This window comes from Cetorhinus maximus, chromosome 20, assembly GCF_964194155.1.
Source record: "Cetorhinus maximus chromosome 20, sCetMax3.hap1.1, whole genome shotgun sequence".
Taxonomy (NCBI): Eukaryota; Metazoa; Chordata; class Chondrichthyes; order Lamniformes; family Cetorhinidae; genus Cetorhinus; species Cetorhinus maximus.
Window position 1 is genome coordinate 37,963,938 of NC_135898.1, and position 23,586 is coordinate 37,987,523.

The window sequence follows — 23,586 nt, forward strand, 5'->3', positions numbered from 1 at the left end:
ACTGGAACAAGGAATGTTCCACATACCCCATAAAGAGACAGGCATAACTGGGGCCCATGCGGGTACCCATAGCCACACCTTTTACTTGGAGGAAGTGAGAGGAGTTTAAGGAGAAATTGTTCAGTGTGAGAACAAGTTCAGCCAGATGGAGGAGAGTAGTGGTGGATGGGGATTGTTCAGGCCCCTGTTCGAGGAAGAAGCGGAGAGCCCTCAGACCATCCCGGTGGGGGATGGAGGTGTAGAGGGATTGGACGTCCATGGTGAAGAGGAGGCAGTTGGGGCCAGGGAACTGGAAATTGTTGATATGATGTAGGGCGTGAGAGGAATTGCGGATGTAGGTGGGAAGGGACTGGACAAGGGGAGAGAGAATGGAGTCAAGATAGCAAGAAATTAATTCCATGGGGCAGGAACAGGCTCACACGATCGGACTGCCGGGACTGTCCTATTTGTGGATTTTGGGTAGGAGATAGAAGCGGGCCGTCCGAGGTTGGGAGACTATGAGGTTGGAAGCTGTGGAGGGAAGATCTCCAGAGGAGATGAGGTCAGTGACAGTCCTGGAAACAATGGCTTGATGTTCAGTGGTAGGGTCATGGTCCGGGGGAGGTAGAAGGAAGTGTCTGTGAGTTGACGCTCAGCCTCTGCAAGGTAGAGGTCAGTGTGCCAGACAACAGCACCACCCTTGTCAGCGGGTTTGATGACAAAGTCAGGATTGGACCTGAGAACGGAGTGTGGCAAGTTCAGAAAGAGACAGGTTAGAGTGGGTGAGAGGAGCAGAGAAATTGAGACGACTGATGTCACACCGACAGTTCTCCATGAAAAGATCAAGAGCAGGTAAAAATCCAGAGAGAGGGGTCCAGGTGGAGGGAGAATATTGGAGGCGGGTAAAAGGATCCGTTGAACGGGGAGAGGACTCCTGCCCAAAGAAGTGAACACGGAGACAAAGGTGGCGGAAGAAGAGTTCAGCATCGTGCCGAGCCCGAAATTCATTGAGGTGAGGGCATAAGGGTATGAAACTGAGTCCTTTGCTGAGCACTGAATGTTCAGCATCAGAGAGGGGAAGGTCAGAGGGTATAGTGAATACGCGGCCGGGGCTGGGCCGCCATTTCCGCCAACTCCAGCATGATGCCACCACCAAACACATCTTCCCTTCACCCTCCCCCAGCGGCTTTCCGCAGCGATCATTCCCTCCGGGACACCCTGGCCCACTCCTCCATCACCCCCTACACCTCAACCCCCTCCCACAGCACCTTCCCATGCAACCGCAGAAGGTGCAACACCTGCACCTTTACTTCCCCTCTCCTCACTGTCCAAGGGCCCAAACACTCCTTTCAAGTGAAGCAGCATTTCACTTGCACTTCTCTCAATTTAGTCTACTGCATTCGCTGCTCCCAATGCGGTCTCCTCTACATTGGAGAGACCAAACGCAGACTGGGTGACCGCTTTGCGGAACACCTTCGGTCTGTCCGCAAGCACGACTCAGACCTCCCTGTTGCTTGCCATTTCAACACACTACCCTGCTCTCATACCCACATGTCCGTCCTTGGCCTGCTGTAATGTTCCAGTGAAGCTCAACGCAAACTGGAGGAACTGCACCTCATCTTCTGACTAGGCACTTTACAGTCTTCTGGACTTAATATTGAGTTCAACAATTTCAGATCATGAACTCTCTCCTCCAACCCCACCCCCTTTTTCCAATAATTTATAATTTTTTTACAAATATATTTTTCTTTTCCCTGCTTTTAAATTTATTTCACTTAATTGTTTCATCTCCACCTTTTAGCCCATTTCGATCCCTTTCCCCCAACCCCACCCCCACTAGGGCCATCTGCCACTAGCTTGTCCTCCTTAATGTCTCCATTAGCACATCCTTTAGCTAACATCACCACCGTCAACACCCATTTGTCCTTTTGTCTATGACATCTTTGGCAGTCTCTTCTTGGCCTCCACCTATCACTGGCTCCCTTTCGAGCTCTACCTGTCCCACCCCCCTCTACCAGATTATATTTCATCTCATTTCTGTATGTCTTAGTTCTGATGCAGGGTCATACAGACTTGAAACGTCAGCTGTATCCCTCTCCGCAGGTGCTGTCAGACCTGCTGAATTTTTCCATGTATTTTTGTTTTTGATCATTAATCTTTGTTTCCTACCTCATCGATTTCCTACCCAAGCCAATAAGTTACCTCCAGTTGCATATACCTTATTTTCTTTACTCATCTTTTGTGTGGAACCTTTTGGAAGTTTGTATGAATAACATTCATAAACACTCCATTATCTATCACATTAGTTACGTCAAGAGCTTCAACTAGGTTGGTTAGACATGACTTAACCTTTAGCTACTTTCCTTGGTTAGATGACAAACGGCACCCCGAGCAAAAGATTTATTCATCGATGATTGCAATATTGCAAACTCACAGGCTTTGAGCTCCATTATGTATTTTTCATTGAAAACTTTTTTTGTTGCAGATAACACAGTATGTACAAATACATAGTTTGAAAATTCCAAAGGTATCCAGCTATTACTATGACAACAGGAAACCAGGGGTAAATACCAATATTAATGTGCACGGACAAACAGACCTAGACAAAATATATAGAATACAAATTTAAAACTGGTTTACAAATAACAGTTGCCAACGTGGATTAATTTTGTGAACTTTTTTTATTTGGACAAAAAAGTGAAAGATGCACAAGCTGTGTGATTTTTTTAAATATAAGTTTTAACAATTTTAAAAGCTTTTTTTAAACAAAAACAAATCCACAATTAACAGCCATCAGTTATCAGAAGTAAAGCAAAGCCTCCTTCACATGTTGCTTTTACAAGGAATTCCATTCTGTCTCAATGCTTTGTGATTTTAAGCCAGTGATATCACTATGAAAAGCCAAACTCCTGAAGGCACTGCCTTAAAGTGACTAGTTGGCATTAATCCAGCTTCTGTACATCATGGGCCAGCCACTGTGGACATCAGACTGAACAAAGCAAAATACTGCAAATGCTGGAAATCTGAAATAAAAAAAGGAATATTCTGGAAACACTCAGGTCAGGTAGCATCTGTGCAGAGAAGAAGATACGGTTTGTGCTTCAGAGGGTTCTGATGAAGGGTTATTAAGACCTGAAACATTAACCCTACTTCTTTAACGAAATGCACAGAAAACAAGCTTTTGATAAAGGTAGAGGATAGATCCCATAAAAAGATGCGCACATCTCAAGTTTCAGCTAGGATAAATATCCAAGTCAAACACTGAAGCAAAAAAAATTAGTGAGAAGCTTTTTTAAAAAAAAAAGCACTGGCAAAACAGTCCAACTGTTTTAATTACAAGTGCAACAGTTCAGTTCTTCACTGTTTAGAGAAAAGGTGCATTTTTCAGTAATATTTAATATATAATGGTATAAAGATAACAGTTCAGTTGTGAATTCAAGATTTGTGGTAAGTTTCATACAGTTTGGCTGCGAAATATTTGTTTTCCATGATTTTACCTATATTCTAAATAAAACAGAAAAATTAGATAAAATGCCCTGAAATTTTTTCTGCTACAATGGTTCAAGCTTAAGGAATTCATGTAATTGGAAAATTGGCTGTGATTTTATTTATCATTTAATGTTAAGACCATTCACAACAGCAAATTTACTTCAAGTTAGATAATCACAGGCAAGCATGGCAAACCAATCAGGAGAGGGTGCAAATCAATCTAATGGATAATCAGCAAGGGTACATTTTACCAGAGGTAGGTAACACTGTGTATATTTGTCAAATATAAAAAGCCAGCACCATATACACTTACAATTAAATCCCTAATGAAAAAACATTTGAAACTAGATGAAAATTACTTAAAAATTCTGACAGGGTAACAAGGGGTAAACTTTCAGTCTTGTGATATAGTTGATGCACCATAATACAAGGCTTGTTGAGCGATACGATCAGCTGCACAAGTTTAAAAACTCACTCCAAGTACGAACATCAGAAATGATGCTGCGTCTTCACTTCCAGTAAATGAATGGAATGCAACTACCAATGGGCAGGCCAACATTTGCACATGTTGGTATCTGGCAACAACAATCACCGTTGGCAACCAGTTTATTCCCATGTTTTATACCAATATTTTGGAACAAGTGCAGCAAAGTGAAAAGAAAATTGTCTCAAAAAACATGTTGTTTGTTAGTACTAGTCCAAAATGTAATGCATAGAATTGCAAAGCAGTCTGACTGGAGGACTAATCAGAATTAGCATTGGAATGCTTGTTGGAAGAGGAAAAACATCACTATTTGGAATTTTATTGGTAAACCACTTGCTTCATTGCTCATTTAGCAATTTCTGCAAAAACAGTTTGTAGTTTTGAGTAAAGACACAATGAGTATGTTTTCTATTTGCACTGTTTCAACTAAAGAAAATTTACAGTACTCATCATCCACAATTAATATTTATTGTGAACTGCATGGGTTCCAATTGGAAAAAAATGTTGCCACCTTTTCTTCTCTTGTGATGGTTGTAGTAGAGCCAACATCAATTCTACATCGCATACTTCTGAGTCCAGTCTCTTGCTTGTTTGTTGTACCTACCAAAAATAAAACAGGCAACATGAACTTAGCACAAAACACACTTACGAAAATAAGGGGTTTAGGTGAAGTCTATGGGTTTTAATGGTTCTACCTTGAGATTTTTGACAGACCAACTTTATTAAAAGCAGATGGTAAATGAATAAAATCTTTGATACTTAAATTTAATACTGTTTTCATCACCTAAACTGATGTTTTACCAAACCCAAATTTAACAGGAGCACCTGGATTGACAGAAGGGAATCTGGCAGATAAACAGATGGATAAAGGAATCTCAAATGACTGCAATACCTATTGTTCTGGATTTCCCAATTTTTCTACTTTAGCCCTCTCCAGCTGCACTCACCTTCATTGGTCTGTTGCCTAAATTGGATAGCTTGGAAGCCCACTTAAACTGGTGGGCTTTATAGTGATTTTAAGGTTGGCATCTTCTTTGAGATGGAGGCCTCACAATAGGTTTGTTGGAAGTTAGTCATCATTACATTTCAGTGCTCAAATCTGTAGTGAGGGAGTCCATGGCTCAGGGAACTTTTTAAGGCCTCTTTTGGGCCTGTTTATGTCATGGGTGGGTACACAAAAAGCTGTGAGCCTGCAGAGGAGCTGATTTTATAGACAGAATGGCTATGTTCTGAAACAAACAAAAATATAGCCAATGGCAGAGTCTCCTACAGCTTCCATTGTCTGCAGTGGGTAACTGGGACACAGGGCCGCACAATTAATGGGTATTGGAGGATTATCAGGACAGGTCAAGGACTTCAGGTGAGGAAAGAATCTTAACTTCCAGTTACCTTTTCTCTCTCGAGCAATTCAGTGAAAATTAAAAACTGCAGTTTATGTGCATCTAATCAGATGCACAAAAGGTTTTCAAAATACCTGCTTTCAAGAACACTGGTTTAACAAATGAATGGTGCATCAAGTATGTTTAGAAACAAATAGAATGTTATTTTCCCCCAGTTTATTGAAGGTACTTCTCCAATTAGCTTTCTAACTTTCATAGAAATTAACCAGCATATTTATAGAAGCAAAAGGTCATTACTGGAGTGCTTTCTTGCACTTTGGATGAAATATAAATTTGTCAGAAACTGCTTTTCCATTTGATTAAACAAAGTGATGCTCAAGGCTCTATATTTTACTTACTTTTCCTTATCTGTTTTGTACATGTGTGCGATTTCTGGAACCAGTGGATCATCAGGATTAGGATCACACAAGAGTGAACAAATTGACAATAAAACTGTCAAGAAAGAACAATGCCCATTACTTTCCAAACCAGCTGAATTATTGAAAAGCAAACTGCACACATTTAATTAGTGTAATTAATTAAGATACTATACCAGACTAAAATTGTACGTGTAAAAACAAGCAGAGAGCTTGCATTTATGTAGCACATATCAGGACATTCCAAAGCACTTCACAACCAGTTCACCCTTTTGAAGTGCAGTCACTGTTGTTATATAGGCAAACATGGCAGCCAGTTTGTGCAGTCTCACAAACAGCCATGAGATTAATGACCAGTTACTCTGTTTTAGTGGTTTAGATTGAGGGGTGAATATTGGCCAGGACACCAGGAGAAATCTCTCGACTTTTCTTCCTATAGCGCCACAGACTCTTTATACGCACACCTCATAAGGCAGTCGGGGCCTCAGTTGAAAATCTCATCTGAAAGATGTGACCAACAAACACTCCCTTCAATACTACAGTGAATACAAGAAAAAAAAATCAGATTTAGCATCATGCCTAGATGAGAACATCCATCAAAGCTATATACTGAAATCCCAGTTTCCTCTGCTTAAACTAATCCTTTTATTCCTCTTCTAATTTCTTTTTCCATCAGATCCTACTCTAGGTAATGTTGTAGTCTCTGCCTCAATGGCCATTTGAGGTAAAACACTCCATCTTGTAATAACTCTAGAAAATAGTCTCTTCTTAACTTTGCCCTTCATTCTTCTGATGATCCTCAGTTCCGCACCAGATGAGGTACAGCGCGATTACATTTCCAAAGTAAAATCCACAACTATTCTGCTCCAAGATACACCTTAACCCTCTGAATACGGATGGGATCTTTCCTCTTCCTACACTAGTTATCAATGTGCTCTCTAAGTAGCCAGTTTAAAATCAAACTTATATCCTGTGAATAGAGAACCACCATGGGAGATGAACTGAGGTTGGCAGATTATCAGGACACTTCTCAATAGTCTGAGTTTAGAAACCAGGTCTTTCTATTTCAAACAGTCCCCATCTGGTTTTAAATGTTTGTTGAACAAAAAACCTTCACTAACATCAAAGAGGGGACAATTTATTAACATGAAATTGATTCACTCAAACAGTATTCTTACAATACTAAGAACATCAGCCATACCTTTTGATATCGTTAATGCTGGTGACCACTGTGACCGCAGAATATCAAGACATATGCTGCCATTGCTGTTTATGTTTGGATGATATATTTTTGTTGTAAATGCAACCTTTAAATTATAAAAAGTTACCATTATTTCCAGAGAAAAGATTCCTTTCTCCTTTCCCAAAGTGCATAATGTTTTAAAAGTGAAAGTTACCTTTGGTGGTTTAAAAGGGTAATCTGTAGGGAATTGAATTGCAAGAAAGAAAACTCCTCCCTGATACGGACTGTCATACTGGGGGGAAAACAGAAAATCCCACGTGTTAAATGCAAACAGGATTTCATATATAAAACTTGAATAAAATGTAAAATAAAAATTCATCAGCTACTCACAGGTCCCATTATAGTGGCTTGCCAAGCGAACACTAAACATTGAAGGCAAGAGATATTAAGCAATATTTAGAACAAAGTCTCATTCAAAATAAATTTAAAAATGCAAATCTTAAAAAGAAAAAATACCCTTACTATCATCTCCTGCTGGACCTGCTGAACACTGAGCTGGTGGGTCTCGTTGCAAGTCTTTCAATTCCTAAATGATCAAAAGAGAATAAAATTGTTACTGCAGCAAAATCATCTCCTGTGCAAAAAATTTAACTACGTCTTCTGAAGTACTTGATATGTTAGGCAGAGAGTGTGGTTTACACAAGCTTAGCTGCCAGATGTTTTTAAAATATCTTTAAACCGGTGCTCGTGGGGGGGAGAATTATATTACTCACATTTGAATTGAAGTGCAAATCATGAATTGGACTTCATTCAAATTGAAGGTTGAAGAGTAAACAAGGTGCCAAGACATCCAAGACTTGTCAATACTCGCATCAGAGTATGTGACATGCTAAGGGCCAAAACAATAACAGCATTGATGCTGCATTAAAAAGTAAGAGTGACACATAGCAAGACTACACAACACTGCAAAACTGAAGAATCAGTGAGGCACAGTATTACTCAGAATGGAAAAGATCTCAAACAAGTTAGTCTTCAACTGAACGTGCATCAAGATGATATTTTTGTCAAATTAAACAGAATAAATGTTATACTTATTAGTGACAGGATACTGTAAATGTTAGCTTCAGAATTAATTTTCCAGAACTTTTTTTCGCAATGCAATTAGCCAATAGTAGCTGTACAAATGTCATACAATGATGATGTGGATTCCAATTCCATGACTAAGAATCTACAGTATATGTACTGTGCATATTTGCTATCCCTCAACGCAGTCACATAGGGGACAGAGCAGAGACACAAGTTTTGTAATGACCTGCTTATTACAGTTATTATTGCTGCACCAATTGTTTTTAGTGTTAGACGGTAACTACAACAGCTATTTTGTTCCAACCGCGCAAGACGTAAAGTGGTACTTATGCCCATCGCAACCAGAACAATGTTGTTGGGTCTACTTGAAAACAAAACTGATTTATTTTACTGCATAACTGTGATCAGTATTCAATAAAGCACCATATAGTAGGAATTTTATACATCTGGTAATTTGCCTATACATTATAGCAAAACACATTATTGACCAATATTGGAGCGTATTCGCAGCGCTAACAAACATAAAATCTCAGTCACTAGTTTCAAGTAGAATATTTACACCCCATCTTAAAATTGTAAAATTTTTGTAAGTGGGAAGAAACTATACACACTCTGGTGTTTGATTTGCACAATTTTCCAATCAAATCTTCCAACAATCAGACATTACTTTGAATTTTGTGAAGATCAGTCCAGCACAATGATAGGTTTAATGTTGTATTAAACCAGTAAATGTCCCTGGTGTTGCTCATGATTATTCTGGGACGTGGATCAGGAGTGGAGCAGTTGGGTGGGAATGATGCACATGCAGGGGAGCGGAGTAGTTCAGTACAGTAGGAGCAGCAGCAGGACACAAGGCCTGACCGAACTGAAGCAAGAATAGAGTGGGTATGAATCCTGGCAAATTCCAGCACTTGCGATGAGCAGAGGCATTCTGAATATTGATGCAAGGAGTCGAGCTAATCCCCAGACTAATAGGGAGAATGGCAGATTCAATTCTCTACAACATACTTTATGCTCACGAATGCACATGCACTCATTCAATTGCTCACAGAAGTTGGATTTTAAACTGTTTTATAAAGGACACAAGTGTTATGTCATTTAACATACAATGTATTGTTCTGCTAAGGAAAAGCTATGCCAAATTAACTTTTTTAAAAAACTTTTAATTAGGAGCTCAGGTCACAAGTTTAACTACAGTTTTCTCAGGGAGGTTTGTAAATTGTAAAGTTCTAATCAGCTTCAGCAGCAGTCTGTATTAAGTATTTGTCCTTTCCTTAAAAAATTGTTCTGCATTTGTAGCAAATTAAGTGCAATGTCACAGTGTACATGCTACTTTTAATACTACAAAGGCTTGTACATGGTTATTTAAATTGTTTTCCTCACATATTGTTAAAAATATATGTGTTTCTCTTGTTTTTGGGACCAGATCATCTGAATAGTCACTATCAGACCTGGAGAGAACAAGTCCAGCATTCTCAGAGAAAGGTCTGTCTTATAGATCATCAAAAATAAAATCCATGCACCCTCACCAACTCTAAAATGTGGTGGTGCTCAGATCCAAAAGGAAGGCAGGCTTCTGTTGAATTCTGGTAGATGTAGCCAAGAGTGGCACTGGTTCATTCAGGGGTTACAGTATACTACCTGGTTGGAACTCTTCACTTAGAATGTTTCACAACTGGCCCAGTGACAGGCTTAAGAACTCTCAGGTGCCTGAAAGAGCTGTAGGCCTTCAACGAAAAATATTTAAGATTTCAAGCACTTAATAAGCAGCTGTTTCAAGGTCCTTTCTGAATGATTAATCGTGATTGTCCTTGGTAGGTTTGCGGCCTAGTCACTTCGGATTTATTTTATGAATGTCATTTTTAGTCAATCAGGTGCAGGACAGGCATATACTGGAGGCTCGAAGGATGGTACGACGCACACAGACAGACAATATCCTGTGGCATTGGTCAGTTGGAGGTTATGCTGTTTTATAATGGTACTACCAGTAGGCCATGCAACACAGAATGGAGGAGTGGGCCAGACTGGGAGAGGGAAGCTCTAGAATTAAGTGTATTGGAACAGAGGGGGCAGAGAGTGTGGGAGAGAGGTGGGTACTGGAAGCACTGCAGGGAAAAATGAGCTTGAGGGCCAGAAAAGTACTTGAGGACATGTAGCTAGAAGCAGTCCAAGACACATGGTTGGGCCTCAAGTATAGGCCCAGGTCTAGGAGAGGCCAGGCCCAGAAATGAAGCAGTGGCAACAGCTGACTGAGGGAGGTGGATCCACCAGAAATGAGCATGACCAGAAATGTCTGGCAGTGAAGATGCAGCTGAAGGGACATGAATCTTCATTTAAAATTAGATTCAAACTCTAATATTTGCACAGAACAGCTGCTTACCTCAGTTGACTTGGCAGCCTCATTTTTTAAAAAAAGTTATTTATATTCGATACACCCTAAAATAACCAACTGACACAAAAAGCAAGTTATTGTAGCTGTCAATCTCGCAGAGTGAATTAGAGATGTGAAAGAAACCGATGAATCCAGGGAGCAAACCACAAGAGTGTAATTTAATTCAGTTCCAATAACAAATAGAAGTCTACCACTTGAGTGATTTAAGTTAAATCCCAGGAGCAACAATTGTAAACTATACCGATAGAGAACATTGTAAACCATATATTGGACAATTTTTGCAATGCAAATCAAGGATGTACAAAACCAGCAATGAACAGGCCAAAATTTTGATGATTCAGATGTATTGAGCCAATAAGTATTTAAAGGAGCATTTAAGGAAAATCAAAAAGGGATGTGAGGTATAGGAAACCAAGAGCTTCACAATTAAAGTGTTTCCTTACAATAACATTCTTGCTAACGGGATGAACTACAGCAATTTTATAAAACAAAATACTGTATTGTTCATCTCCCTAATAGCTCAGTTGGTTAAGGCAGAGTTTGACTGAGCTATACCTACCAGAACTTCCCAGGTTCCATTCCCAGTCTGTGCTGAGTTAGCTGATCTCAGCCGAGGTGGCGGGAGGGGCCCTCAGCACCCACATGCTAAGGAAGAGTAAAATCAGTCAATGTTCCAGGTCCTGATCAGTACTTCCCCTGCTGTAAAGTGCATGTGTGGATAGGATCGGGCTCAGCTGTGATGCCCCTTAGTGTCGAACAGCTTGCCAAACCCAATCTCTAGGTTCACATATGAAGAATGGCAACTTGAGCGAGGTATCGGTTGGTGGCCAGTATTTGTTGAACTGTCCCCCAGCATGCCTTCAGTAGAAGGGGTGATAACTGGAGAGGAAAAATAAGTTTTTTTATGTAAAACATTGTACAAAAATAAGGAGCTTCATCCTTAACTTCCAATGCTGCTGGTAGAATCAAAGGATACTCTACCTAGTTAATAAAAGTGATTGTTTTTCTGTGTCATTTCCAGCATAGTAACATTCCTGCTACCTTGCCTCGGCTGCCATTTCCAGTGTAGACAAGTTGAGCAGATTGCTGCTGCATGTATGTCCGCCTGCAGCCTGACCCCATTTCACAGGCTACCTAAAAGGACATAGACAGATGTGAAAGGCTCACTCACTGTCTCCAACAAGTTCATCTAAAAAGAGAGGCAGAGCCAGATGAGTTACAGGTGCATTACAAAAACTATGTAACCTCAAGCGGAACAAAGGTTTATACATAAAAATTAAGATGCACGACTTCAAGAAAACGCAATTTAAAGCGGAGCACTAATGCTAAAATCTGGACAAATCGATCAAATTTCATCTTGACCCCATTATCAAATCAGTGATGGGAACAACACTAAACCTGTCACATTGCAGGAATATCTACTACATTCAAAAACAATTACCTATTTAAAATTCAAAAGCTAGCTTTAAGGAATACACAATGTAGCACAGTTCCTCCAATCAGAACAGTACAACACAGGAGGAGGCCATTTGACTCACTGCATCTGAGTCAGCTCTTTTGAAGAACAATTCAGTTAATCCCACTCTACTTTATATACCCGTAAATACTTTCTCTTTCAAGAACTTTCCCAGTTACTTTTTAAAGGTTACTATTGAATCCGTATTAATCACCTAATCAAGCAGTGCATTCTAAATCCTAACCACTCATTGCATTAAAAGGATTTTCCTCATGTTGCCTCTGGTTTTTAAGCCAACCACCTGAAATCTGTGTTGGTTATCAACCCTTCAGCCATTGCAAACAGGTTCTCTTTATTTACTCTTATCAAAACCCTCATAATTTTAAATAACGCTATCGCATCTTCTCTTCGCCTTTTCTCCTCAAAGGAGAACAATGCCAGCTTCTCCAATCTGTCCACATAACTATAATCCCTCGTCCCTGGAACCATTCTAGTCAATCTCTTCAGGCCTTCTCCAAAGCCTTCATGTCCTTCCAAACGTGTGGTGCCCAGAACTGGACGCAATACATAATACACTACCCGAACACCAGCTGGAGTAAGTTTAGCACAACTTCCTGGCTTTTGTACTCTACGCCTTTATTTATCAAGTTCTGGATCCCATATAATTTATTAACTGCTTTATTAAACATCCTTGTCACCTTCAAAGATTTGTACACAAACACCTCCAGATGTCTATGTTTGCACCCTTTAAAATTGTACTACTTAGCTTGCATTCTCTCTCCTTATTCTTCCTACCAGAATGCATCATCTCACACTTGTGTTGCATTTCATCTATTATGACTCTGCAAATTCCAACACCCTACGTCCTTTTGAAGTCTATCACTATCTTTCTCATTCTAATGCGTGACTCCTCAAGCACCAAACATGACTCAAATCATTTGTTGCGAACATCTAGTTCATGATTCTTGTGTATAACGTTTCGTTTTATGAATTAAAGTTTAACTGATGAAATTAGGATAAATGCAATTAAAGCATCTTGGGGGTTTTCACACTTGAAAGGTTGGGGCCATGTTCACTTAAGAAGTTAACAGTTTGATAAATAAGATCATAAAACTGTAGGTGTGTTTACTCAGCTGGGGAGCTTGCAGTATGGCAGCCCAAAGAAATGCTTTGAGTTGGGAGTTATAACTAAATTAGTTTAAAAGCATTCAGTAAACCCTGAAACGCTGCAAAACCCATTTACTTTATCAGGTCAAAGAAGAAATTATGAGGTATAATTAATCTCAGGGTTGGTTTGAGGACAACTCAGAGCATGATAGGTTGTCATGGAGATTGGTGGAGCTTGGCGGGGGGCGGGGGGGGTCCTCTGGTTTCAATTTATTTGGATATTTGCTGGGAGATTTAGTTGCAACTTGAACCTTGTGGGGTTTGCAGCTCACTAAGAGATAGCTGAAGTAAAGGAAAGTTAGCTAGGTCTGCACTATAACCAGAGCAAAAAACTAACTTCATCATTAGCCATATGAAATGCAGGTGAGGCTTAATCTCAGTTTGAATTTTGTGAGGAAACAGAAGCTAGGAGATGGCCTAGTTGAAACTAGCGGAAACATCTATAGTGGTCCTCAGAGAGTCTTGTGCCAAAGAACACAACCAGATTAACTTGACAGTATTGAAAAGTACCCAGAATAAGAGACTGATGCATCCACAGTCAAGAGATGGTAAATGAAAGTTTTACCTCTGAGAATAGTTAGAGCTGAGAATTCTCTAGAGGACTGTGGCATACTTACGGGTGGTCCCTATAGAAATAAATAACTCTAAGATTGACGTGTCTTTTAAGAGAATTCCTGGGGTGGGGGGGGGGGCGCGGAGGAGGCAGTAATAAGTAAACCTGAGTACACAACATACATATTAAAAAGCTTTGGTGTTAACTTACCTGTATTTGCTTTGTTTAATTTGTTCTATATACAATAAAGTTCTGCTTTGTCAGAAGAAAGTGAATTCTTCTGGCATAATTCTATTAGGTAAAACAAGGTATTCGGAGTTCTCTTTAAATGTTAACAGCCCCTAATCGGATCATAACAATTTGCATTAAATATTGTACCCAGCTTACCCACATACCCATTAGTATTAAACCATATTTCAACAGGAGTTGACTCTGACGTACCACAATGATTCTGTCTGTAAGAACAGGCAAACCAATTTCTACATAATTTAGTGCCGGGAAGCCACCAGGAGATAAAATACTCTACATAGCTTAACCAACCACCAGTAAAACAATACAAAGTTTAAGCATATACTGGTTGATCTCTTGTGGCAGTGCTCATGGCGACTTAAGAATCATGGTGTATAAGAGTTGGAGGGTTATACAAAATAGCACTTTGCCAAGCTTGTCAAGTTGTCTCAAGTGGTGCTACAGGGGTTTGGAAGTTAATGGGAGGATACATTTAGGAATACGGAAGAAGCCACCAGGAATTTGGGCTGGATGTTGAGGGGAGCCATACATGTTGACGAACGGTGCATTAAGCATTGTGGTTTTAAAAACGTATTTTTATCAACTTGTCCCACTTTTGAAACTTTTGCTTGGAAGGGCCTCTCATTACTTTAACTATTCTCATGTTCTCCATTTAACACCGTCAATTTCATATATGCTTTTCCTGCAGTCTTGAGAAGACTGTTTACATTATCTAACAATCTCTTCTCTTAGTGTCTGATTGCTGACTTACTTTTTCTTCCTGCCCTAATTCTATTAAAATGCTTCTTCATCAAATTCTGAAGGTGGTCCCAGCCCAAAATATTGACCCACCTGTTCACTCCATGTAAGCTGATTGACTTACTAACATGGTTCTAGCCTGTAGTTTTTGACATTTTTGTTTTGTTCTTGCACTTACAGTTGCTGTGCCTGTTGACAAAATGTCAGACAGAGCTAGCTGTCAATCATGGTGCAATAAGCCAATTGGCTATATAGAATATGCACAGAATACATTTGTCTTGGTTGCCAAATTGACTGATTCAGCATTTTAGGAGTGCACTATATCCAATTAACTACATCAGAGATTAATAAATAGGTATTAGTCCTTCATAAATTGTATAGGATTTCAAAAAATTAATCACAACAGATATCTAGCATTGCTTGCACTATGATAAAGGAATGTTTAACAATGTACACTTGGATTTATACTTCACAACTTTTGAAAACATCTATGATGTAAAACAAGAAGTAATTTTCATGCAAGTGACTTAAAAGACAAAAACAAAACTGCCAAATAATGAAAATGTGACACTCTGTTAGGTCATCTATATCTCAAATCCTGTGGATAGAAAATACGCCATGACCTAAACATCTCAAATTGAGAAACAAGTTAGTTTAAGGATAACTATCAGTCTCATGAGTAAAGACATTTTAGGAGAATAAAGTTTTTTTTTTTGGTGAAGTTTGTGCTCAAGGTAGGTAATGAACATCAGTCTGTGAAATGTAGCATAGTCACTTTGGGAGCCTATAGCAGTCTCTCACTCAGATATACAGTAATACACTCCATTCTGCTCCAACATACCCACAGGTTCAGTCTTAGATGGTCACATGCCTATTCCACCCTCCAGGCTTTGACACGACTCCAGTTCCCAAAAGTTTCTATAACATTATGATCATTGTTTCTCTCAGCATCTTCAGTATTCGGGGATGGATATAATGATAACGGAAGATTTTTCTATCAGTCACACAAGCTTTAACGATTTAACATTTGTCTGCAGTTGGGGATCATTCAAATCATCATATACTCTTAGTTTCTTCAGAACAATGTGAAAGTTGGACATAATACATATTAATTATGTCTAGCATTTCCTATTAAATGCAAGATGGCTTTCTTCTTGCAATGATTCAATCGTTTGACCATCCTTGTGTTTATGTATCTACAAAAGCCCCCATTATTGTCCCCCATGTTGACTGTCAGTCTTCTATCAGACTCATGAATAGAACGATGGGTAGACCCATCGCTTCAGCCTGTTCCTGTCCCATGAACTTATTTCTTCCTAACTTGACTTTTTTTTCTCCCTTGTCTAGTCTTTTCCCACCTATATTCGCGATTCGTCTGATGCCCTACATCATTTCAACAATTTCCAGTTTCCTGGCCCTAAGTGCCTCCTCTTCACTATGGCCCTCCAATTCCTCTACACCTCTTGACCTCATCAGGACATTCTGAGAACTCTTCGCTTCTTCCTTGAACGAAGGCCCAAACAGTCTCCATCCACCACCCTCCTCCCCGCCCCCGGCTGAACTTGTTCTCTCATTGAACAATTTCTCCTTTAACTTGTCTCACTTCCTCCAAATAAAAGGTGTGGCTATGGGTACCTGCATGGGCCCCAGTTATGCATGTTTTTTTGTGGAGTATGTGGAACATTCCCTGTTCCAGTCCTACTGAGGCCCTCTCCCACAATTTTTTTTCCCTATACATTGATGACTATATCAGTGCCACTTCCTGCTCTCATTTGGAACAGGAAAAACTCATCAATTTTGTTTTCAGTTTCCACCTTCCTCTCACCTTTACATGGTCCAACTCCCTTCCCTGACTTCTCTGTCTCCATTTCTGGGGATAGACTGTCTACTAATACTCATTACAAGCCCACTGTCTCCCACAGCTACCTCGATCACACCTCCTCACACCCTGCTCCATTCCATTCTCCCAGTTTCTCCATTGCATCTCTCCTGATGATAATACTTTCCACAATGGTGCTTCCAACATGTCTTCCTTTTTCCCTCAACCAAAAAATTCCCCCCACAACCGTGGTTGACAGGGCCTTCAACTGCGTCCGACCCATTTCCTACACTTCAGCCTTCACCTCCTCCCCTCCCTTCCAGAAACATGATAGGGTTCTCCTTGTCCTCACCTTCCACCCCACCAGCCTCCATATCCATAGGACCATCCTCCGCCATTTCTGCCAACTCCTGCATGATGCCATCAAATACACCTTCCCCTCCCATCAGCATACCAAAGGGACCATTCCCTCAGTGACACTTTGATCCACTCCTCTATTACCCCCAACATGTCATCCCCTTCCCATGCAATCGCAGGTGGTGTAACACCTGCCCCTTTACCTCCTCACCATCCTAGGCCCCAAACACTCCTTCCTCTGCCACCCAAAACATTGTATTTTTCTTCGATTTGCAACACAACTTTAATAGTCTAAGCACATTTCCCCATTTTGATCTCAAACTTATCTCAGCCCATCTTTGGACAGTCAAGTCCCTCAGTCAGAACCCTTTTACCTTCTCTTATTTTTTTCCCTCACTATCTTTTCTTTAGCCTATCTGCCTTGAACAACAGCTTTCCATCTTGCCCTGGAGTTCAGTATTTTAGACGACTGTCTCTCTCTTAACCTATCCCAAACATGTTAGCTTCCTGCCTTACGAGTTTAAATCTGACCTGTTTACATTCTGTGCTCCGTTATAGGCATCAGATTGGTTTTGTGAAAGCCATCTCATCTATACGGCCTCCCCATACAGAAATCTGAAACATTCTTTTCCACATCTGTTAACTATTGTCCAAACTGGCTTGGTGGGAAGCACCATGCGCAATCTGAAATTGCTTCCCAACAGGTCCTGTTCCTCATTCTAACACCTAAATCCTCAAACTCTAACTGATTTACATTTTGAACTTCCCTGGACCACTGGTTCTAAAGGTGAACCTCAATCTGAAGTTGATCACTTCCCCTTCCCATCTATTCAAACCATTACGTCTGTTACCATGACACCTGGGGACTTGGGAACACTGGCCACGACTGCAAAAAAATCTATTCTTCTAACAGAATTTCCTATAACTACTGCTTGCCACTTAGTGACTGCATTATTTCTTCTCACCTGGATAACTACTTGCTCCACAGTACCCAGTTGTGATTCCATCCCCACATCACTGTATTTGTTTGCATCATAGGAATTCAATATACTTTTGCCGCTGGAAAACTTCAGCCCAGAGTTTCTTGTACACTTTGCAACAATTCTACGCTCTCCACGTGGGATGGTCACCTAGATGTCTTTCCCTTGCTATTCTTCTCTAGATGGGGAAGGAGGTGGGTGGCAGTGGGAACCCTATCATGCAGCGTGTGTTCTGGGAACCTTGCGTCCCACTACATGGCGTGGAGTTTGTCTAGCCATTTCACAAACTGAAACTTCACGCTTCAGCAGGTCCACCTGAAGACATTTCTTTTATCTGTGTTTTTCCTATTGCAGAAATTCTCATTGTTTACAGGTTCCACGCAACACTCACTGCCACAGGAACCAAAATGAAATCATTTTGTACCAACAGATCAGCGTCAATGCTTTGATCATCTGCTCTCACAGCTCATGTGCCTCATTCTGATTTAATCCACCCATTCCTGTTCAGTCCAAACTCCCTCTATTCACTCAGCTCTCTTTTGGAGAGTCCTGGAATGGATCGTGAACTTAAAACCTTCAGGGTTGCTTCAAATTGAATCAGAATAATGCTGGCATCATGAAATATGCTTTGCATCTCAGCAATGCTTCATATGAAAACTTGCAGGTTGCAAAGGAAAAGGAACATTAGAGCACAGCATATTCAGATCACACAATTTCCAATAAAATGGTGCTGCACTTCTCCCATAAGCAATATTAGGTCTTTGAAGCTACCTGGAAAGTGCACTTTTATAGAATGACGAGTGCTAAAAAATGTTTGTACTTTGACAGGATTTCATCTCTCAGCTCAATTCTTTAAATTGCATTTTAATATTTCCACAATGGCAAGACAGCCTCAGCAAGTCCTGTGATATGGTCAGATTTTTTTTAAATGAAACTATCCTTAGAAAGTAAAGTGAATTCCAATCATTGTCACAGCTCTGGCACATTGATTTTTAGGGGCTGGGAAATCCTTAAAATGGCCTGGCGCATCTCCATCACCTTCCCAAGCCCATGACAGTACTGGTGTTGTCGATAGGGTAGGAAAGGTTGCGAGTGCAAACAGGCAGCTGGCTTGTTCAACACATTCACATTTTAAACAGCGCTTTGGACAAGCTAACAGGAGGAGCAGCATGGCAGTTCAAGTCGGAATTTAAAATCTGTATCAGGCTGTTGGCAGCAGAACTGAAAGCGTTACCAATCTTACTATACATTAAGGAAGATCACTCCTTCAACATAACGCATCCATTACACTTCAAAAGTGTAATTAAAACTGTACTTAGTAGTTCAGAACTTGAGTATTGTTAAATGAGACATGCTGTCAAAGCGTTTTGTCCTTTTTTCCCCATTCATTCATGGGATGTGGGTATCGCCAGCTAGGCCAGCATCTATTACCTAACCCTAATTGCCCTCGAGAAGGTAGTAGTGAGCTGCCTTCTTGTGCCGTTGCAGTCTACGTGGTGTAGGTACACCCACAGTGCTGTCAGGAAGGCAGTTCCAGGATTTTGACCTAGCGACAGTGAAGGAATGGCGATATATTTCCAAGTCAGGGTGGTGAATGGTTTGCAGAGGAACTTCCAGGTGGTGGTGGACTTGCAATCATCAGGACAGAATCACAAGAATACCAGATCTCAAAGCGAACAACAATTTATATTGCATGAGAAGAGGGTGCTGATTGGTTGGCATGTGGACTCTGATTGGTAGAGCTGTTGCCATGGAGAATACACCAGGGAACAGTTAACTGCCATGCATTTGTTTGGGGTTACTTCAAAAGCGAGGTTACTTCAAAAGTAATCTCATCTGACTCATTCATTCTTCCTCCCTGACCCATCTCACCAAAATCTTATTGCAAGCTCACCCATTACCAAGCCAACAGGAAATGTCGTTTATTATCATATTTACATACTGAGAATAAAATTGAAGCCAACAGAACTGTCTGTGTGTCCAGTCCAATGACTTGTAAAGTTATAAAAGCAAAGAACTGTGGATGCTGGAAATCCAAAACAAAAACAAAAATACCTGGAAAAACTCAGCAGGTCTGGCAGCATTGTTGGAGAGGAGCACAGTTGACGTTTCGAGTCCTCATGACCCTTCAACAGAACTAAGTAAAAATAGAAAAGGGGTGAAATATAAGCTGGTTTAAGGGGGGGTTGGGACAAGAAGAGCTAGGTAGAGGGCCAGTGATAGGTGGAGATAACCAAAAGATGTCACAGACAAAAGGACAAAGAGGTGTTGAAGGTGGTGATATTATCTACAGGAATGTGCTAATCAAGGGTAGAAAGCAGGACAAGCAAGGTACAGATAGCCCTAGTGGGGGTGGGGTGGGGTGAAGGAATCTAAAAAGGCTATTGAGTTCAACAATTTTAGAACATGAACTCTCTCCTCCGTCCCCACCCCCTTTCCGATTTTCCCCCTCCTTTTTGTTTTTTTCCAATAATTTATATAGATTTTTCCTTTCCCACCTATTTCCATTATTTTAAAATGTGTTTCCATCCATTGTTTTATCTCTACCTTTTAAGATTCCTTCACCCCACCCCCACTAGGGCTATCTGTACCTTGCTTGTCCTGCTTTCTACCCTTAATTAGCACATTCCTTTAGATAATATCACCACCTTCAACACCTTTGTCCTTTTGTCCGTGACATCTTTTGGTTATCTCCACCTATCACTGGCCCTCTACCTAGCTCTTCTTGTCCCAACCCCCCCCCCTACCCTAAACCAGCTTATATTTCACCCCTTTTCTATTTTTACTTAGTTCTGTTGAAGGGTCATGAGGACTCGAAACTTCAACTGTGCTCCTCTCCACAGATGCTGCCAGACCTGCTGAGTTTTTCCAGGTATTTTTGTTTTTGACTTGTAAAGTTTCCCCTTTCATAGAATGGTTATAACACAGGAGGCGGCTATTTGGTCTGTGCTGGCCTTCTGAAGGAGTAACTAACCTAGTGTCACTCTTGCTTTCTGCCCATAACCCTGCATATTCCTCCTTTTCAGATAATCCAATTCTCTTTAGAAAGCCTTGATTGAACCCATCTCTACCACACTCAGGCAATACATTCCAGATCTTAACCACACTGTGAGAAAAGGTTTTTTGTCATGTTACCATTGCTTCTTTTGTCAATTACCTCAAACCTGTCCTCTTGTTCTTGAGTCTTCCACCGATGGGAGAGTATTTCCGTATCTACCCTGTCTAGACCCACTGCGATTTTGAATACCTTTATCAAATCTCCTCTCAACCTTTTCTCCAAGGAAGGTCCCAACTTATCCAATCTATCTGCATAACTGAAGTTCCTCATCTCTTGTGAATCTTTTCTGCACCCTGTTTTATTCTCAGGATGTAAATACGATAAATAATAATAAACATTTTTTGTCGGCTTGGTAACAGGCGGAGCTTGCAGCAAGATTTTGGAGAGACGGGTCAGGGAGGAAGAATAAACAGAGGGATCAGTTTAAAATAACCCAGTGCGTGGCCGCTGTTGACTGGCCTGGGGCTGGCTTTATACTTTAGCCCAAGGCCCTTTGTGAGATCGGCCGGACGCGGACCCCCTACGTGGCAATAAAACGGAAAGGCCGGCCCCACACTGGGCCTGAGCTCGGCGGCTAACAGGGAGAGGGAGGCCTCACAATACCCGGCCCAACCTCCTCTCGCCCGGGGCTGGGGGACAGTGAGAGTAGCCGGGGCCGGGGCCGGGGCCGGGGCCGCAGCCTGACACACTGCAGCTGGGAGCAGGGGATCCCTTACCTTCTCTATCCGCCTCTTGGCCATGATATGAAGGGATGAAAGCGCCGCCCTCCTCTAAGCCGGCCGCCGCCGCCACCACTTCCCCTCTCCCACTTCCGGTTCCAGCCGGACGCCAGAACTGCCTCTCCACGCATGTGCACCATGCACGCTGGGAGCTGTAGTCCCGCAGATAGCTATTTTCTTGCAGCCGGATCCCTGCGCATGCGCCATATTCCAATTGCACGCTGGGAGTTGTAGTTCTTCAGGCGGCCGTTTTCATGAGAAAACGGTCTCTACGCATGCGCTGTGTCGTCGTCGTCTCCCCCCCCCCCCCCCCCACCACTGCCCGCTGGGGGTTGTAGTTCCTCATGTGGCCTTTCCCATGAGGCTGCGTCTCGCAAGGACTACAACTCCATTTCCCGATCAGGCTTACAGGAACCCTATGGCATTGTACAAAGTGTTTCCAAGGGCAGGCCATTCAGTCCATTGGGGCTATGTTGGTGCTTTTGCTCCACACCAGCCTCCTCCCACCATACTCCATTTAACCCAACAATATAACCTTCTAGTCCTTTTGTCCTCAGTTTTTTTAGCTGTGACCCAATGGGCCACTTTCACCTCCAAGCCAGAAGTTTGAGTTCAAGTCACAAGTTCAAGATGGGGGGCAGGAGGTTTAGGGGGGATGTGAGGAAAAATTTTTTTACCCAGAGGGTGGTGATGCTCTGGAATGTGCTGCCTGGAAAGGTGGTGGAGGCAGGTTGCCTCACATCCTTTAAAAAGTACCTGGATGAGCACTTGGCACATCATAACATTCAAGCCAAGGGCCAAGTGCTGGTAAATGGGATTAGGTAGGTCAGGTGTTTCTCACATGTTGGTGCAGACTCGATGGGCCGAAGGGCCTCTTCTGTACTGTATGATTCTGTGAAGTCTGACTCCAGGGCCTGCAGCTTAGAAATCTAGGCTGATACCCCAGTGCAGAGCTGTGGAATGCTGCATCTTTGGAGGAGCTGCCTTTCAAGTGAGATGTTAAACCTCCAAAGAAGAGTCATCCAGGCTCAAAATGTTAACTCTGTTTCTCTCTCCACAGATGCTGCCAGACCTGCTGAGTTTTTCCTGCATTTTCTGTTTTTATTATTTATGTTAGACCCAGGCCCTGTTCTGCTCTTTAAGGTAGATGTAAAAAATCGCATGACACTAAGACAGGACAGTACTCACTGGTAATCAATAATTAAATGCCAATCAACATCACTAAAACAGGTTATCTATTTGTATCACATTGTTATTTGTGGGAGCTTGCTGTACACAGATTGGCTGCTGGGAGTCCTATGCCACTACAGTGACTATACTTCAAAGTACTTTATTGCCTGTAAAGTGCTTTGACATGACCTTGGACCATGAAAGTCTAGTTTCCTTTTAAATGCATCTATGCCATTCACAGCAACCGCTCCCTGGTTGTTTCCCTGTATCTACCCTTTCACGTTGCTTTAATCATTTTATAAACACTTCAATCAGATCACCCCTCAGATCGCCCTCAATCTCCTATACTCAAGAGAATAGTCTTGTCTATGCAACCTGTCCTCATAATTTATCCCTTCACACCCCAGTATCATTCTGGTCAACTTGTATTGCACCCCCACAACATATCCTTCCTGAGGTCATGTCCAGAGCTGGACACAGAACTTCAGGTGGAGTTTGACCATGGTTTTTGACAACTGAACCCTTCCAACTTTTTGCATTTCAGACCCTTTGAAATAAAGTCCAACATCCTCTTAGTTTTTTTAATTATTTCTTTCACCTATCCACCAACTTTTAATCTGTGTACTTGGACATCCAATTTTTTTGTCCCTCGCCTCTTAGCCATGTTGGTGAAAAAAAGACCATCTCTGATGTACACTGACTAAGGTTTGGTTAATAAGACACAGTGAACAGAACCTAACCTGACCTATCCAGGGGTTTTGTATTGAACTCTCCTCAAAATTTAACGACCTGTTCAATCATTAGAACAACCAAGCACCTCACACCCCCCCCACATCCCACCCCCATCCACCACCCCATCTCCCCACCCACCCCCTACCCCCGACCCCACCCCATATTCCCCAACCCCCACTCCCAAATCCGATTCCATATCTTTGCCATCCCCAGACTCGA

General features: G+C 41.5%; 1 protein-coding gene across 3 annotated transcripts; it reads right to left on the reverse strand.

The window, feature by feature from the left end:
* Positions 1-2,641: 2,641 nt before the first annotated feature.
* On the reverse strand, positions 2,642-21,596 carry LOC144695032 (ubiquitin-conjugating enzyme E2 D4-like). Of its 3 annotated transcripts, XM_078565912.1 has the most exons (9): positions 21,463-21,568; positions 11,351-11,503; positions 10,929-11,248; positions 7,414-7,477; positions 7,282-7,313; positions 7,106-7,183; positions 6,910-7,015; positions 5,691-5,784; positions 2,642-4,552 (listed from the first exon to the last, which is right to left on the reverse strand). In XM_078565912.1, coding segments are annotated over exons 4-9 (357 nt in total). In that variant the 5' UTR covers positions 7,415-7,477; positions 10,929-11,248; positions 11,351-11,503; positions 21,463-21,568; the 3' UTR covers positions 2,642-4,506. The 3 variants fall into 3 exon arrangements, with proteins under 3 accessions (XP_078422038.1, XP_078422039.1, XP_078422037.1); XM_078565913.1 differs by lacking the exon at positions 11,351-11,503 and having other exon boundaries at positions 21,463-21,566; XM_078565911.1 differs by lacking the exons at positions 10,929-11,248; positions 11,351-11,503 and having other exon boundaries at positions 21,463-21,596.
* Positions 21,597-23,586: the final 1,990 nt, after the last annotated feature.

Coding starts and splice junctions, on each gene's coding strand:
- LOC144695032 (XM_078565911.1), bottom strand. CDS start 21,486: ATGGCCAAGAGGCGGATAGAGAAG. Junction 7,478..21,462: donor CCAAGAGGCGGATAGAGAAG/GTAAGGGATCCC, acceptor TTGATCATTTAG/GAATTGAAAGACTTGCAACG. Junction 7,184..7,281: donor AAGCCACTATAATGGGACCT/GTGAGTAGCTGA, acceptor TTTTCCCCCCAG/TATGACAGTCCGTATCAGGG.